At 31.6% G+C, this 17,907-nt stretch overlaps 2 protein-coding genes across 2 annotated transcripts in view; one reads left to right on the top strand and one right to left on the bottom strand.

The window, feature by feature from the left end:
- LOC139515187 (eIF-2-alpha kinase GCN2-like) overlaps positions 1–17,618 on the bottom strand; it is a 32,266-nt gene extending 14,648 nt beyond the window's left edge. Inside the window, exons 1-9 of the mRNA XM_071304749.1 lie at positions 17,372–17,618; positions 16,284–16,408; positions 15,533–15,635; positions 14,317–14,490; positions 12,447–12,527; positions 11,882–12,066; positions 10,165–10,292; positions 9,385–9,545; positions 7,863–7,973 (exon numbers count right to left, since the gene is read on the bottom strand). Coding sequence (XP_071160850.1) covers positions 7,863–7,973; positions 9,385–9,545; positions 10,165–10,292; positions 11,882–12,066; positions 12,447–12,527; positions 14,317–14,490; positions 15,533–15,635; positions 16,284–16,408; positions 17,372–17,476 — 1,173 coding nt within the window. The 5' untranslated portion in view covers positions 17,477–17,618. The remainder of the gene's footprint in view (positions 1–7,862; positions 7,974–9,384; positions 9,546–10,164; positions 10,293–11,881; positions 12,067–12,446; positions 12,528–14,316; positions 14,491–15,532; positions 15,636–16,283; positions 16,409–17,371) is intronic.
- Positions 4,050–5,870, top strand: LOC139516245 (uncharacterized). Its single transcript, XM_071306239.1, has one exon. The coding sequence runs from the start codon at positions 4,071–4,073 to the stop codon at positions 5,757–5,759; it is 1,689 nt and encodes a 562-aa protein (XP_071162340.1). The 5' UTR covers positions 4,050–4,070; the 3' UTR covers positions 5,760–5,870.
- Positions 17,619–17,907: the final 289 nt, after the last annotated feature.

The following is a 17,907-nucleotide window of genomic DNA, read 5'->3' as shown; positions in this document are numbered from 1 at the left end:
TTTTCATGATCTGAAATTTAGATATTTATCAAGAAATTTCTGAAAACAGGAAACAGGAAAAGTTTTCAAATGTAGCAAATTAAGATTTTTGTCAATATTTTATAATTTTATACATAACTCATAATTATGGTTATGATTTATATCTTACTCAAAACGCTACCTTTTCAAACAAAGTTGTGAAATTTTGTCAGATCCTTAATCAGATTTGTGATGTTTTAAATGGAGTTATATCATGTATATTGTCAATTTTAGGTGCTCCTGTAATAGCAAAATATAAAAATATCTTCATTAAAAACAATGACTGTAATTACCCACTATAAAACAGAAAAATAGGAAACCAAAAAATCTGTTATAAGTATAACTCTATTTGAAACATCACATACATGATAGAATACGGAAACTAACAATGTTCTTGACCAGAAATTAGTATAATTAAGCAAAACAAAGATTTTAATATCATAAATCCCTCAAAAAAGGAAACCAGAAAATTAGTCAGATGTCAGATGATAGTTATCATAATATACGGATACTGACAAAATTTCATGAACAGAAATTACTATCTATGTTGACAGTGAAAAATTTAGATTTCTATCAAGAAATTTCTGAAAACAGGAAAGAGGAAGATTTTTCAAATGTAAGCAAATTAATAAATTTTTGTCAATATTTCTCAAAATAAATATTGAATGACAAAACTATATTTATGATCTATATCTTACTGAAATTCTTCCTTTTATTACAAAACTAAAAAAAAATAGATATGGACCATGCTCCTCCCTCCCTCCCCTCTTTCCTCTTGTACTGCTCTGCCATATGCATGAGTATAGTCTACATATTTTAGATTTGACGAACACATACAACTTGAAATTGTTATGCTGTCTGTTAGACACAAATGATGCCCGGTGTCATATGGTATTTTGAACCCCCTAAAAAGTGAACCCAGGGTCAAAATACCAAATACACCCCCTTTTATAGCATTAATTTAAAATTAGGATTTATTGACAATGATTAGATAGGAAACAAGTCATTTTGTTGAAAACTTACGTTCCTGCATTTTATTATGACATCGCAAGGTGTACTAATACCCCGGGGTCAAAATACCATGGGGTTCAAAATACCATATGACACTGGGCTCACCATAGGATATTATGAATTTAACACTATGTATAATGATGAAATTATAGGAGGAGATAGCCAGATAAACCATGATCTCTTTATGCAGCTAGTACAAAAAAGTCAAACTACTTGTTATTTTCAAAATATTTAAACAAAAATCAAAATCCTATGGCCATACACACTTCCATTATAAATGTGTTTGAACATCCTACAAAAATAAAAATGTTAAACCTGAATCTCCTAAACTGTGGGATGAGTAAGCCGTTCAAACAATGATCTCTTTTTGCAGCTTAAGTACTAAGTATGACTAAGTCCAACTACCTGTCATTTTTAGAATATTTGGGGGGGAAATCAAATCCTGTGGCCATACAAACCTTTATTATGTGATTGAATATTCTACAAAATATTAAAACTGTATCTCATAAACTGTACAGAGATAGCCAGACAAACTATGATTTCTTTATGTAGTTTGGAGCAAAAAAATGTCTAAGTTCAAATACCTGTCTTTTTCAGAATATTTAAAAGACATCAAAATCCTGTAGCAATGAACTATGTGCATGAACATTCTACAAAATATTGAAGTTGTACCTCTAAAACTATATGAGGAGATATTACAGACAAACAATGTATCCAAATCCAGATGGACAGACAAAAGGACAGAGGTACGAACAGACAGTCGGACGGACCGGGGCAAATTTATATGCCCCACAACATTTAGTCACATGCCAATTTTGGCGTCAAAAAAGTTAACAATATGTATATCATGATTCTATCAAATTTCTGTTGCAAAGACTCTTTAAAGGTATGGATAGAATTTAAATTCTGTATATAGCTATTATGTTGAAATTGTTCCAGAGCCTGACAAGTAGCAGGAAGAAAAGATTGTTGAACCAGGTTCAATCCAACTTTTTCTACATTAAAAATGCCTGTACCAAGTCAGGAATATGACAGTTGTTATTCATTCGTTTGATGTGTTTGGACTTTTGATTTTGCCTTTTGATTTTGGACTTTCCTTTTTGAATTTTCCTCGGAGTTCAGTATTTTTGTGTTTTTACTTTTTGATACTTATTCTATAAAGTTGAGTTATTTGTACTTTATAAGTAAGCCTATCAGGTTTAATACCACCAAATCATAGTACATCACATCTGGTTGCATACAAATAAAAAATTTGTAGGGGTTCCAACAATTATTAGGGGAAAAAAATGGGCCACTTTTTTAGCCTCAATTTAAAAGTAGCATTTATTGACAATGATTAGATAGGAAACAAGTCATTTTGTTGAAAATTTACGTTCCTGCACAAGGTGTACTAATGGGTGAATTTCCATATAGATTATGGGACAGGAAACATAGAGCGCATACGTCGACAACAAAGATCTTTTAAAACTGTTTGTGAAGACATTTTACATGTCTTATATGAATGCTTACTTTGTCGACACCTGCGCTCTATGTTTTCTGGTCCTAAAATGAATCTTACAAATGTTTTAAAAACTTTAAATGCAGACTGTATGTTAATTGTTATCTAGAAGTCCATTTATAAGTAAACAAGAGTGGACATGCTGAAAATTTGCCTCGCCTTCTTTACTAATCATTGATATCATGTTGATAGTCCTAAATATAAAGCCTCATTACACTGTAACATAAACTTAACATTAACCAAGAAAACTAAAAATTGACTGAACCATGAAAATGAGATCAAGGTCAGATGAACCATGCTAGGCAGACATGTACTTTAAACAATTCTTCCATTCAACAAATATTTCGTTCTTATGTTGTACTGTTATACCACTGTCCCAGGTTAGGGGAGGGTTGGGATCCCGCTAACATGCTTAACCCCGCCACATTATTCATGTATGTGCCTGTCCCAAGTCAGGAGCCTGAAAATTCAGTGGTTGTCGTTTGTTTATGTGTTAATTATTTGTTTTTATTTTATTTTTTTACATAAATAAGGCCGTTAGTTTTCTCGTTTGAATTGTTTAACATTGTCTTATCGGTGCCTTTTATAGCTCACTATGCAGTATGGGATTTGCTCATTGTTGAAGGCTGTATGGTGACCTATAGTTGTTAATATCTGTGTCATTTTGTTCTTTTGTGGACAGTTGTCTCATTGGCAATCATACCTCATCTTCTTTTTTATATTGACCTATTGCTTATAGTTTAAGAAAAACAGACCAAACACAAAAACTAATACCGAGGAATGAATCGTGAAAATGAGGCAACGATCAAATAAAACCTGTGAGACTGACATGTACATCTTAAAATATTTCCATACACCAAATATAGTTGACTTATTGCATATAGTATTAGATAAAAAGACCAAAACTAAATTTTTTTTAACTTTGATCAATAAACTATGAAAATCGCAATCATATCACATCCTTTTATTTTATACATCATGCATCTGGATTTCAAAATCATAAACCTGGTATCTTTTGTGGGGTTTTATAATATACATATAACAGGCTATCATTTGAACTTGGAATTATTTTTGATAATAGAATTTGGATAATTTCTGGTATTTGAAATTTTTAATAAATTCCATGTTTATTTTATACTTTTATGTTTTTGCGCAACATAATCTATTACAGAGAAGATAGTACATTTTCAATAGAATGGACTGTGCCGTGCACAACACTTTCTATATAAAATACATTGAATGGAAATTGTTATGAACTGCTCAAAACAAAATAAATATAGAATGTATTAAAAACTTCAAGCACAAGAAATTATGCAAATCACAAATTGACATAAATTAAAAATAATTCCAAGTTCAAATAATAGACTTATATATATTGATCTCAATCATAGACATTACTTTCACACAATCAATAAATCTGATGACTCCTGTTATCTTGTTTCAGTTTCTAATTAAAGGAAGTAAACATTTGTATTTAACATTTAACATGTTGAAAAAAAAAATCATAGAACAAAAAGAAATATCTAAGACACATCTAACGAAAATGGCGTCCTCCCAGTCGGTTAGAAAAGGTCAAGTTCCTGTTAATTGTAAATTATGTGAAACAAATAGAACAATTCAGTGGAAATGCATGGACTGCAATATTCTTATGTGTGGTTATTGCACTGACAATATACATTCAAAATTCAAAAATGCAACTGATCACAAGATTATCAGTTTGAAAGACGTAGGCATGTATAGAGAAGAGATGGATTTTACTAACATTAAATGTGCGGAACACACTGAACAAGTATCATGTCTTTACTGTAGTAAATGTCAAATCCTTGTGTGTCCAACCTGTATTATGAAAGTTCATAAGAAGCACGATTTAATCAAAATTAGTGATGCATACAACATCAAAGTAAAAATATTAAAAAAAGGACAAAGTAAAATGCAGAAGAGTAATTATAAAATCAACGCAAAGAAAGACCAGCTCAATAAACTAGTGTCAGCTGAAAATATAAAGTATAACAAAGAAAAAAGAAATATTCGAAGTCATGAGGAAACCGTAAAAGAGCAAGTAGAACAATATTTTAAAGAACTCAAAAATAAACTGGAGCAGAGTCATGAAACTGTTTTAACATCAGTCAAATCTGATCTTAATGCTATATCATTATTCACAACCCAGAAAGAGGATAAAATCACTGAAGTCCAGAACTGTATTGACCTTTCCAATGCTTCTGAATTCTTCAAAGAGGTCAAGAAGATGGAGAAATTCACAGAAACCCAAGAACCACGAACCAGGCCTAGCTATGCTTCTTCACAGAAATTTGTTCCAGGGAATATTAACCAATCAAACATTGGATCGCTACAAGATGATGGAAACTTGTCAGCAGAAATAAACATCTCCCTAGTCATCAATAATGAGTACCAGACTGAACTTGAGTCAATAACATTTGTAAGTCCATGCCTTGATCAGTCAATTTGGATAAGTTCTTACTCTAATGGAATGTTACAGAGAGTAAAACCTGAAGGAACCAACCTAAAGGTGATGTCTGAATTTAACATTGATATGTGTGGAATGGCAGTTACTCCATCTAATCAACTCCTTCTGTGTGTTTATGGGAAAACAAGATTACAACAAATCAGCAGTAGTGGTGAACTGACTGATTCTGTTTATGATGTATCACCTTTACTTCCCAGTGCTATCCATGTTATCAGTGACAATAAACTCATAGTAGGAGCTCATAATGGTAAACTAAAAAGAAGTGCTGTGATCATTATGGACAAGAAAGGAGACAAAGAAACTGTATATGAACATGATGAACATAATCAACCTCTGTTTAGTTACCCATGGCATATAACCACTACATGTAATGGAAATATACATGTAGTGGATCAGATTTCAGATGATTGGTGTGGTAAAGTAGTGGTCTTAGGACAAGGAGGACATATAATAAACCAGTATACAGGTCATCCAACTATCAATAAGAGTGAACCATTCAAACCAGTACAAATTGTGACAACACCAAGTGACAATGTTGTTGTGATGGATTTTGATACTGACATCTTACACATCCTCAATGACAATGGTCATTTGATTTCATATTTCAATACCAATGATATAGGAATAGAGTTTCCAGTGTCTCTTGCCTTCAACACAACTGGACAACTTTATATTGGATGTACTAAGGCTGTAGGTGATGAAGCTAAGGAAGCAAAGCTATATGTAATAAACATTGAAGGATTCTAAAACTTTCAAACTTTAATGAAAAAGAAATATGTGAAATAGTATAAGGCAAACAATATCCATGTCATTTGCATATGACAACTGGACTTACAGCTTACGAGTAAACTTACCAGAACTGATTAGACCAATATCTTGTATAACAGTTATTTCCCTTTTTATTCAAATTGTTACTTTTCAAGAATACCATGGATCCCAACTTAAAAGCCAAAGATCATAATAAAAATTACCTTAATTGATAGTGAAATTATTTTAAGTTTGATATCTGACAAATATGTATAAAAGGGGACATAGTGTATTTACAATAAGACAGCAGCTTAAAAAAAAAGAGATCTAAACAAGAGAAATATATGCATCAACATGCATTCTTCAATGATAGGTGGATATACCAGAATTATTATTATTAACCCTATCAAAAAATAAAATCAATTGTCGAAATAATTGTCAATGGACGTCTCCGCCTTTACTAACATAAATTATTGGTTGGTTGATCCGTTGGTGATTGCATTTTTGTTGGTTGTTCCAACATCCAACAAGATCGAAGGATATTTTCTAAATATTGGTTAGTTGGTTTTGACTTAGAATATGTATGGTGGATGAATAATTGATTGATTGATTTGTTGATTGATAAGTTGATTAATCGTTAAGCAGTTATCACAGGTAGGAATGAAAGTTCATATTTATCAATTATTGATTGATTTGTTGATTGATAAGATGATTATTCGTAAAGCAGTAATCACAGGTAGAAATGAAAGTTCATATTTATCAATTATTGATTGATTTGTTGATTGATAAGATGATTATTCGTAAAGCAGTTATCACAGGTAGAAATGAAAGTTCATATTTATCAATTATTGATTGATTTGTTGATTGATAAGATGATTATTCGTAAAGCAGTAATCACAGGTAGAAATGAAAGTTCATATTGATCAATTATTTGAAAGCTTTTTATTTGTGGAGGAAGCAGGAGTATCAATGGAGGTATCAGAAACATATGAACAATTACTGGTTGTTTGATTGATTGATTGTTGTTGTTTAACACCACTTTCACACATGGCTATATTATAGTTATCAGTGTTATTGGTGGATGAAGTAGGAGTGCCAACAGAGACCAATCAAAAAGCCGCCCAATTACTGTTTGTTGATTGACTGATTGTTGGTGTCTAACACCACTTTTCTGACAATTGGCTAAACTACAGTGATCAATTTTATTTTTTTATTGAACAGTGAGGCTACTGTAAAATGTGGGCATAAGTTATCAGATTGAGATGAATTGTACTGGAACATTAAAAAATCTTTGCTTTGATTATGATTCATGAAAAATGAACTGACACCCAGACTCCAGGATCCAAAAAATGAATATGAGACATAAAAAAGAAACAGGGGCCCAGACTCCAGGCACCAAAAAATCCAACAGAAATGAGATGATCCACAGACTTAAGGCTCAAAATAGTAATGATCACTCATTTTACAAAAAAAGTTACTACTGTTTTCACAGATTAAGAAAAAAAGTGTTGTGTTTGACATTTGAAAGGAACAGTGCATTTGAAGGGTATCATATGTACATTCCACTAATATATTTTCCAAGATTTTCTGAACTGATACCACAATTTAATAACAGGTACATGTAAATACTTATCAGCAGTATAATTGAGATTAAAATGAAGCATTTTGATCAAATAGGTCAGGATTTCCTGTGGCACATATGAAAATACTGAAGCTGGTTCTTATCTATCTACATTAGTAACGAGGATCTCTAAGGGTGTCTCATTGAGGGGGTCTGATCCCTGATCCCACATTATGTTTTATGGAGAATCTTGTATCACGCTTCTCGTTGCCACAATAGCACATGTAATTACCCATGTACTGCCTGACTTCGTTTCCCGTTTTCACGCTTAATCATTCGACTTTTATGTGTCACGCTTGAAAAAAATCAGACAATCCTGTGTCACGCTTAGACCCCAATGAGTCCCATCTCTAACATTGTTCTGTTACAATTCATTTTACCAAATTTTGACATGTATGAATTTTTCTCAAAACAATTGCTAAAATCTTTATTTCTCCTATCTTGATAAGATGAAAGACATTTTTATAAAAATATTTACTTACATAAACTGTACATTTCCCAGCCTCCTGTATATACTTTATTGCCAAGTAGTGAATTAGATTTTTATGTCGTAATCGAATCAAGCTGTGTATTTCTTGTTCAATGCTTGTAATCTGGAATAAAAAAGCAATAACTTTAATACCAAATTTTAATTGCCATTTGTACATCATAAAACATTCACCTTTTCATAAGATCATTAGCCATTTTCTCTCATAAATTCAATTTTTACAGACATTTCTGCCTTGTTTTAATGTACAAAGAGGGATAAGGTGTATTATTATCAACAAAATACATGACATCACATAAAACACCAAACTTTTCCACAACTTCTGGTGTAACTATTGTAACAAGAACTTGCCTACCCTTTCACAGCTCCTGAGTTCACCCCTAATGAATTTGGTGACATTGTCATTGCTTAATCTATAATCTTCTATCTGGTGCCTTGTGGAAAGTTATTTGTTTCTATGCCTTTATTCTCTGAATTTTCTTAAGACTCTTAAGTTTTCATTTTCTCTATTCTTTCTGGTTATTCATTGGGTTGCTGTCTCATTTACATATACCCACATTTCTTTGTATTCAAATGTACAAGATTACATTCATTAAAAGTTACCTACAACTGCACAAAAGATATGCAAACACAAAAAAAAATATATTCAAAGGGAAATAACTCTGATTTTTAAATGTAAATTGGTCATAAGTGAGACATAAAAATGAGAATGGAAATGGGGAATGTGTCAAAGAGACAACAACCAGACGATAGAACAGACAACAGCAGAAGGTCACTAATAGGTCTTCAATGCAGCGAGAAACTCCCACACCTGGAGGCATTTTTCAGCTGGTATATATACAATACATGTTTATTGTTGGACAATATAAAAATAACAAGAATGTGTCCCCAGTACACGAATGCCCCACTCGCACTATCATTTTCTATGTTCAGTGGACCGTGAAATTGGGGTAAACCCTCTAATTTGGCATTAAAATTAGAATGATCATATCATAGGGAACATGTATACTAAGTTTGAAGTCGATTGGACTTCAACTTCATCAAAAACTACCTTGACCAAAAACTTTAACCTGAAGCGGGACAGACGGACGAACGGACGAACGAACAGATGGACGGACGAACAGACGCACAGACCAGAAAACATAATGCCCCTCTACTATCGTAGGTGGGGCATAAAAATATAAAAGCTTTTCTCCTGTTTTGTAGCGAGAACATTTTACATTTTCAAAAATGCACATACATGTATGTTGATTTTATCCTGCAGCTAACACCCACTACTTGATCATTAGTCGGTTAAATCAAAATCATTGCCTATAATTTTAAAACAAATCGACATGTAGGTGAAACGCGGATGAATGTTCATGACAAAATTGCAGCATAAGAAAAATTCTACCTAGAGCTTGAAGGCATGTTGTCCTCTTAGTTTTCTTATTAATCTCTAAGTATTTTCCCATTTTTGAGTTGTCCTCTCAATGACATTGACCAATAACATTTTTGAACTCATTTCATTCATATACCTGTTTTAAGTAAGTAGCACCCTCTTTGTCCTCATAATCAACTCTTTGAGTTCTCTTCTGTTTTATATGGCGCCACTTTAAAACCCATTCGGATATAGCTACTAATTCTCCGCTGGCTGTATCTATCCCAGCATACACTGTACTACCATGGACACTATGACCTACAAACACATATATATTCTCTTAAAAGTAATTTGCATACTAACTCTAAGAGAGTCATATTAATCTAATCATTCACACAAAATAAATTAATATGGATGAATGGACATTAAACATCAAAAGACAATTATTAAATGCATATTCAGGACAATAACGTGTTATAGCAATATGAGTTGAAAGCTGTTCCCTACAAGACTGCTGCAATGCTAGTTAACAGGATAACAGTCCATAGGAAGAAGTGATCACACCTATACAATGTATATAGTGGTGTAGTTTCAAAACAGTTTTTTCTTTTATTCCTTACTGCCCTGTGCTTGGCAGGGAAACAGTGAAGCAAATTTAAGTATCCCGTTACACTCCAAATTCTGCACACTGATAAACACACCCCTTTCCTGATACCTTTCAAAGCATAAATGTCCATTCAAACTTCTGAGAAACAAAATGCTATGTTTTCTCATGAAAATTTTAATAAAATATTCTGTACATTTGTTTATGGAAAATTGTGCATTTACCCAATGCACACTTCTCAACAATAAGATGGACAAAGCCAATGTACTATTCTATTGAAGTTTGTAGAATAACTATAAACTATAAACACACAAATATTTCTCATAGTATTACCTAAACATGTGCCTCTATGTATTGTTCTCTCTGATTTAGTATTGAAGGCTATAACAACTATCCCTCCAGTATGGTCTTTACATTGGTGATCAGAATCATCGGTATCTCTCAATGGGGTACTGGTCCTCCTGAATATATCAAAATTGAAAATGTAAAATAAAATAATTTTGAGGCTCAAAAATTACTCACTTGGATACAAGCATGGTTACTGAAAAAGTGCAAGCAGGACATGTGGATCAATAATTAAGGATCAATAATTAACATTCTTGGATTTCTAGAGACCATTTCATATAAAATATCTGTTAAGGGCTATTTCATTAAAATGTTTGTGGGAGGGTAGGAAGGGACGTTTAATTATTGAATGTGGGTCATGGGTCTTTTTACAGTATGGTTCTTTTACTATTATGCAAAATTATCTATAAATATTTCTTGGTTGTAGGGATATTTTGAAAGTCCCTTTTGAACTTCCCACATACATTTTAAAGGAATAGCCCTAATAATTTTGAGTACTCATTTATGGTTTTTTTTCATGTTCAAAATCGGTGATCGAAAAGTTTTCACTTCCTCAAAGTTTAAAAATAGTTTCAGATATCTTATCATGTTACACATCAGTCCATCTGTTTGTTATGTATTTTTTCATATATTAATTATCATTTTTAAAATGTTTAAAAGCAATCTGTGCATAATATGATAAAATAGTACCTCAGAAAGTTTTTCTAAAATATAACAGTTATCTCCCATTGTATATATGTGTAAATAAGATTGGTACTTTTTATTTACATCTATATGAAGCAATTTACATCTATATGAAGCAATTCACATGTATATGAAGCAATTCACATGTATATGAAGCAATTCACATGTATATGAAGCAATTTAAATGTGTAAGTGCAAATCTTGTGCAAATAGTTTCAGATTATTTCCTTACAAAATATGTGTACCTTCCATTGTTAATACTTATTAAATGGAAACAATAAGCATTTACTAAAATCACTTTTTATAGATATAAGAAGATGTGGTATGAGTGCCAATGACACAACTCTCCATCTAAGTCATAATATGTAAAACCACAGAGCCTTGGCTTAAAATGAACAGCAGGCTAAAAAGGCCCCTAAAATGACTAGTGTAAATCATTGAAATGGAAAACCAACAGTCTAAACTATATCAAAAATTAGAAACAAGAAAAACTTATGAACCACATCAACAAACTACAACCTCTGAACACCAGGTTCATGACTTACATCATCGTCATGTATGTGAAGCAGCTATATTTTCCTAGTCTAGTTGTCATAAATAGAAAAAATATGAATATTTTAAACAAATATATTTGAATCAGCATCCATGAACTGTGTGTTTAGTTTATAGCTACCAAATGAAAATTTAAGAAATGAAATATGATAATACAGTGTGTATAGGATCAAGTATGTGTATGTAGGTGTAATACCACCAAATCAAAGTATGTCACATCAGGTTGCATACGAAAAAGGGTTGAAAAAAAAATATTACCTTAAATTTGACATTTCAGTAAAAAAATGCTGTGTTTCAAAGCACCATAATTTTTTTAATTGGTGTTTCTATAGAATATTTTGGAAACTTGAGGTTACATGGTTTATACTAAAGCTGGTACACAGGAAGAAAAATGGTGAAAATTTTATTGATTAACTCCCATGATTGATTTTTTAAAAGGACTTAAAATAAAAACATAACAACCACATACCTTCTCCTTTTATCCTGGTTATATTTATTCTCATTACTTGGCAGTACAATTAATGGAGAGGGTGAATGAGACATTCTTGGTCTTCTAGGAGTACTTGGGGTACCAATTGGGGAACATGTTGGAACTTCAGTAATAGGAGTAGCTGGTACAGCTTTCTCTGGCTCTGTTGGTTTCTCATCAGATATCTAATTATAGAAATAAATAGATAAATATATAGATCATATCGAGGAAGATCGTGCTACTAAACGATTTATTTCAGTACCATACTTTTAAATTAATGCAAATACAATTGGGTAGCTATATTTATTCATTTCACAAGATATTTATTTTCTGCAGTCACGCATATAAAGTGTAAAACACATTGATGGTTAAATGGCTGTTATACTGTATGTCCAACAGCAAACATTTCAATAATATTTAACATGAAAATTTTGTCAGGTGAATATTATTTGTACTTTGATAACATATTGGGAAGAACAGATAGATTCATAAATTAGAAAACATAAAACGGCCCCTGAAGTTCTATGATAGACATATTAAAAAAGTATAAACATTTGAATTGTACCTGTTTAGTTTCCTTTATTTTCTTTGTTTCTTCTTTCAGAGCATGTTGTCTCTTCTGTATTTCATCCTCTAAAAGTTGTCTCTGAAACAGGCAAAGCACAAGATTTATAAGTGAATGAATAAAATTCATCGACATGTGTGTGTCTGAAGTTAAATTCAAAGAAAAAATGAACATGGAATTTGGTGCATCAAACCTTTTTAACCCTGTCACATGCTTTATGCACCTGTCCCATGTCAGGAGCTTGTATTTTAGTGGTTGTTGTCTGTAATATTTGTTTTTGTAAACTGTTTTCTTATAAATAAATTAGGCTGTAAACTTTCTCCATTGAACTTTTTCATCTCTAAGCTTTTTATAGCTTGCTGTACAGTATGATTTTCTAATTGTTGAAGGTCTTACAGTTGCCTATAATGGCTTACATCCACTTCACTTGAACTTTGTTTGATATTCATCTCATTGGCAATCATACCACATCTTCTTATTTTTATACAGTACCATTCTTTTACTTTCAATAAATATATGACACATCATTAAGACATATGATTTATTTTAAAAATGTAGAGCCTTCAGTATTTTACAATAAACAAATAATCTCTTCTGCAACTATATCAGAATCTATTTAGTGAATTAGAAGAAGTAACAGATATAAAAGGCCTACCCTTAAATAAATCAATCCAACAATTATAAGATTTGCACAATGTTGCTATTGAAAAAAATCTTTGAATGTCATAATGAAATTCTCAGTTGTTGAAGAAATTGCAAAAATTAAAATGCTTTTAGGGATTTTAAATCTATGTTAATAAGTATCATTGAATATTTTATTTAATTAAAAAAAAGTATATAATTAATTTCAGATCAGTGTATTATTTTATTATTGAACATTGTATTTAATTATACTATTCTAACATGAAATAAAAGAAAATAATACTTATCTATATGAAACCCTGTTCTTATAGATACTAACAATTTCAGGGTACCTTACAGTTAAAGCTGTAGCGGTAAGTATTATTTACAGTTTTGATAATACTTATTAATTAGTTCATTTGGAACTCTTATCTAGGCTGTCAGTGGGGAAAAGATCTCACCAATGCAAATATTGTAGTTTTGTGCTAGAGTTATTTCCCTTGAATTTTATATACTTTATTTATCTAAATAAAGTAATAATAATAGTTGAAATTAAAAGATCACTCAAATGGTACATATACATGTACCATGCAGTTTTCTATATAGATTTAAAAGCAAAATTAATAATAAAATCAACTATGATTTAAGGGAAATATCACTATTTCCATGATCCCATTGTGATATCACTATTTCCATGATCCCATTGTGATATTTGATAACACTGTCTTTCCAGAATACCGGTATATTATTAATTTCTGATTCTTTTGAAAAGAGGATAACTCCATGGTTTGAAATACATGATGTAAGGTCAAAGGCCAAGGGTAAATCAATGTTATAATCAAACAAAAACATCAAATACATCTTTTTCTTCTTTTCTTTTCAGAAAATCAAGTCTTTTCTGTTGTTCTAAATTTTGTAACATCATTTTAAACAATTTAATACCAAGGAAATAGATGTTATAATTTGTTGCAATTGGTCACTTAATCTTTTTTTCAATTGCTAATTCATTTGATTTGTTTTGATTTTATGTGTTTTAACGCTACTTTGAAGCACTGCTTTTGGGCTATTTCAGGGCGGCTAGTTTTTATTTGTGAAGGAAGCCTGAGTGCCCAGAAAAAACCACTGAGCTTCGATAGGAAAACTGACAATTCTAGTGCTAATTCATTTCAGTATAACTTTGTGGTTTTAAAAAATATGGTTTAAGGTCAAAGGCAAATCACTGAAATAATCAGACAAAAACACTGAATACCTCTTTTTCTTCCTTTCGTTTTAGAAAATCAAGTCTTTTCTGTTGTTCTAATTTTAGTTTTTCTTGTTGTTTCAATTGGTTACTTAACATTTCTTCATAAAAAGATTTCTGCGGACCTTTGTAGTTATCACGAAGAAATGTCTGTACATGTTGAGCTAGTTCTAGAACCATAACCTGAAAAAGGTATAAAAAAGAAATGTCTGTACATGTTGAGCTAGTTCTAGAACCATAACCTGAAAAAAATTATAAAAAACAAATTCTGCAACATTTTAAACATTTGTATATAACAGGCTAGTATTTCAACTTATTCTGCTTTATATTGTCTTTTAAATTGCATAACACTTCCATACAATGTATTTTGTATAGATAATGTTGCACATGTTGTGCGCCATATAGAACATTGAAATACAGAATAAACATGGAAATTATTAAAATTCAAGCACAAGAAATTATGCAAATTCAATAATTAAAAATTATTCCAAGTTGAAATAATAGCCTATTTTATTAAGTAATAAGATGTTTTAAATTTGTTTCAGTTGGTCACATAATCTTTTAATACTGATGATAAACAGTTTAAATGAAAATGTACAATATTTCCATGGGGTTAATCTATCATTTATAAAAGGTCTAACATGGAATTAACATGTAAATTTGACCCTTAAAAAAAAGGAACAGGAACAAGAAAAAAACAATTTCAGGAAAACTTTATCTCCTATGTAGATATGAAATGCTCTGTAAAAAATATTCACAAAAGTTAATAGGAAAAGTACTGCATTTTTTGCAAGCACGTCCTTTTTACAATTCACTTAAACTAGAATCTAAGAAAACTAATGTCAATATTTTTCAAATCTGGCAAATATTAATTTAAAAAAACTTCTTATCTGGATCATGATAAATGAAGATTCAGACTTTAGTACAGTATTTAGTCTGCATCTAAATAAAAAAAAATCCAGACAAGACAAGAGAAAGAGAAATAAAAGTTAAAGTGAAGAAACAGAGTTATCCCTCTTTGTACAGGTTCTCTCCTCCTCCTCCTATGTAACATTTCTAAATTGGTTCAGGAGATATGTTAGATTGCATGGGATGTAAATGTTTGTGTATTGTATGAACTTAAATGTATTATGTCTCTTTAGTTAAAAAAAATGTCAATCTAAATAAATAATTGTAGTCACATATTGTACAAAATGTAGGTTATTTTATGTTGCACATAAGTTACCTCTCCAACCATTGATTTGGCTCGTTCTCTTAGTTCTGTATTCAACACAGCAATTTGTTCATTAGACAGTCCTTTGGCATTTTCTAGACTAATTTCTGGTACCCTTTAAAAAGAAAAGTCTTAAACAGTATTACATCTTTGAAGATATGTCATGTATGTTATTTATCAAAAAATTATCTCCCTTGTATACACATGTAATGAAAATACCTATAGTTAACAAATCTTTAGAAGTGTAAAAATTGTAGAGCTTTTATTTTGTTTTAACTGCTGTGCTAACTTGTCATTTAATTCTCCTAGCAATTATTTCAACTGAATGTTAAGGACAAAGTTGTGCTCACATAAGTCTGTACATTTGTAAATTGCAATGTTTTGTTTTGTTTAATTTCTTTGTCGGGTTGCATTCCTACGGACTCATGTCATACATGTACACTTGTTTTAAATTTTGTGATTTTGAATACTGAACACTTTCTGCACAAATTGGTTCCCTTACTTTTGTTGCATTGCTGGTACAGCAACATCTGCAGCTGTTTTCATGTAAGTAAACTGCAAGTTACCAAAATAAATGGGTGTGAATTATTATGTTTAACACCATCAAATGTATGAAAGTCTCTTAAATTGCTTGTACACAAATGTATGTGTTGTTTCTCTATTTTCCAAGTGTCTTCCCTGGGCATCGTGTACATTAATTCTACATTTAAATCAGTCCGTACACAATACAAATTTATCTTTAATACTTTTTTCTTAAACTTACAAATCAGGATATTTATTTGGACATTTAATAACCATGTGAATCATACTATCACTGTCTGTCGTCCCTGCTACACTTTCTGACTGCTGCTGTTTCAGTATCAAACATATATGCAAAGGTCTCTCAACCTTAAAAAACACAGAAACACAAATTAATATACATGTATGTATACATTACTGGACGATGAAAGGGAACTTTTAGTACATTATGTACATTGTTTTGGTCAAAATTTCTTCTTTTTCAATTTTGTAGTGATTTTTCACTTTGAATATGGTGATTCATAGTGAAATACGATAAACCTACTTTGACCTTCAATAGTTTACTTTCATAAATTGTGACTTGGATGGAGAATTTTCTCATTGGCACTTATACCACATCTTCTTATCTATTTGCATAATTTTTTAACTGTGCATTTTTGCTTTTGGTTTTTTAATACTTGTGTGAGTTTGTGGTCTAGTGTCTAAGACCTATGGCTACAATGCTGAAGGTCTAGAGTTTGATTTTCACTCGGGATGCTTAAAATATCAGTACATTGATCAGAAGGGTGTTTTTGACCCTTTCACACACATCTCTGGTACCCAGACCAGAGTTAAAACTAGAATGGGTACTATGGGGCCTTAGTTGCCAACTTGGTCGAATTTGCTCCCTACTTTGACCTAGAGATCAATCTGCCGATATCTCTTCGGTTTGTCTGTTTCCACTGAGCAGTCAAGTGGTTCTCTCAGAGTACTTCTTCCTCCACCATATTAAAAGATTCGGCCAGTGTCTGGTGTCCTAGACTCCTAACACTCCCTGGTGTTGGGTTTGGGGATTGTCCTTTTAAATATTGAACATTGTAAATACATTAGTGACATATCTCCATTAATCCTGATAGGGAGTGTACATGGATTCGACTGTACCCTTGCAGCTCTTGAGAGGTTCTTCGGATAACACTAACAGAGGAACTTACTAATACATACAATGTACATACTCTTACAACATAGGACCTAGACAGACACAGGAGAAATTTGTGTAAGTAAAACTACTTTACATTGCAATAAGTAAATACGTGTATGAATTATAATGCATAACCCATGTCGTGTACAATATACCTTCCATGCGACCTTCTTTCTTAGATCGACAACATCATCCATGTAAACCGCTTGCAAAACTTGCCATTCCTCTTCTTGACGCTGAAGAAGAGAGTCGTCGGCCATTTCATAAATAGCACAACCTCCTATTATCCTCGCATAATACTGCTTTCAACGGCATTTTATCTTCAGGATACGATAGCACTGAAAATATGAGTTGTTTACATTTTTAACGTTTCATCATCAGTTCGTCGGAACCGGAAACCCATGTGAGAAGCTAAAACTACCAACCAATCCCGACCTCGTACCTCATTAAAAAAAAAACACAGTGAAGTCGCGTCTTATTACGTTAGGCTATCCTTTTGTCAAAATTTAAGCAAACAACAAAGCTTATTGCACTGAATGATCGATAACCTTTTCGGTTTGTTTAAAGATATTTACCAAGCATCATTAAGAGGTTAAACTATCAAAAACTAAGGTGCATGATTTATTTTTTAAAGACAAAAAAAACATCCTTTTGAAATTTAAGTCTTTTAATTATATTGAAGTAATCTTTT

The sequence above is a fragment of the Mytilus edulis genome, chromosome 3 (assembly GCF_963676685.1).
Source record: "Mytilus edulis chromosome 3, xbMytEdul2.2, whole genome shotgun sequence".
NCBI classification, from domain to species: Eukaryota; Metazoa; Mollusca; class Bivalvia; order Mytilida; family Mytilidae; genus Mytilus; species Mytilus edulis.
Note: the sequence above shows the minus strand (reverse complement) of the source record. Positions and strands in the feature narration are given on the sequence as shown.

Coding starts and splice junctions, on each gene's coding strand:
- LOC139516245 (XM_071306239.1), top strand. CDS start 4,071: ATGGCGTCCTCCCAGTCGGTTAGAAAAGGTCAAGTTCCTGTTAATTGT.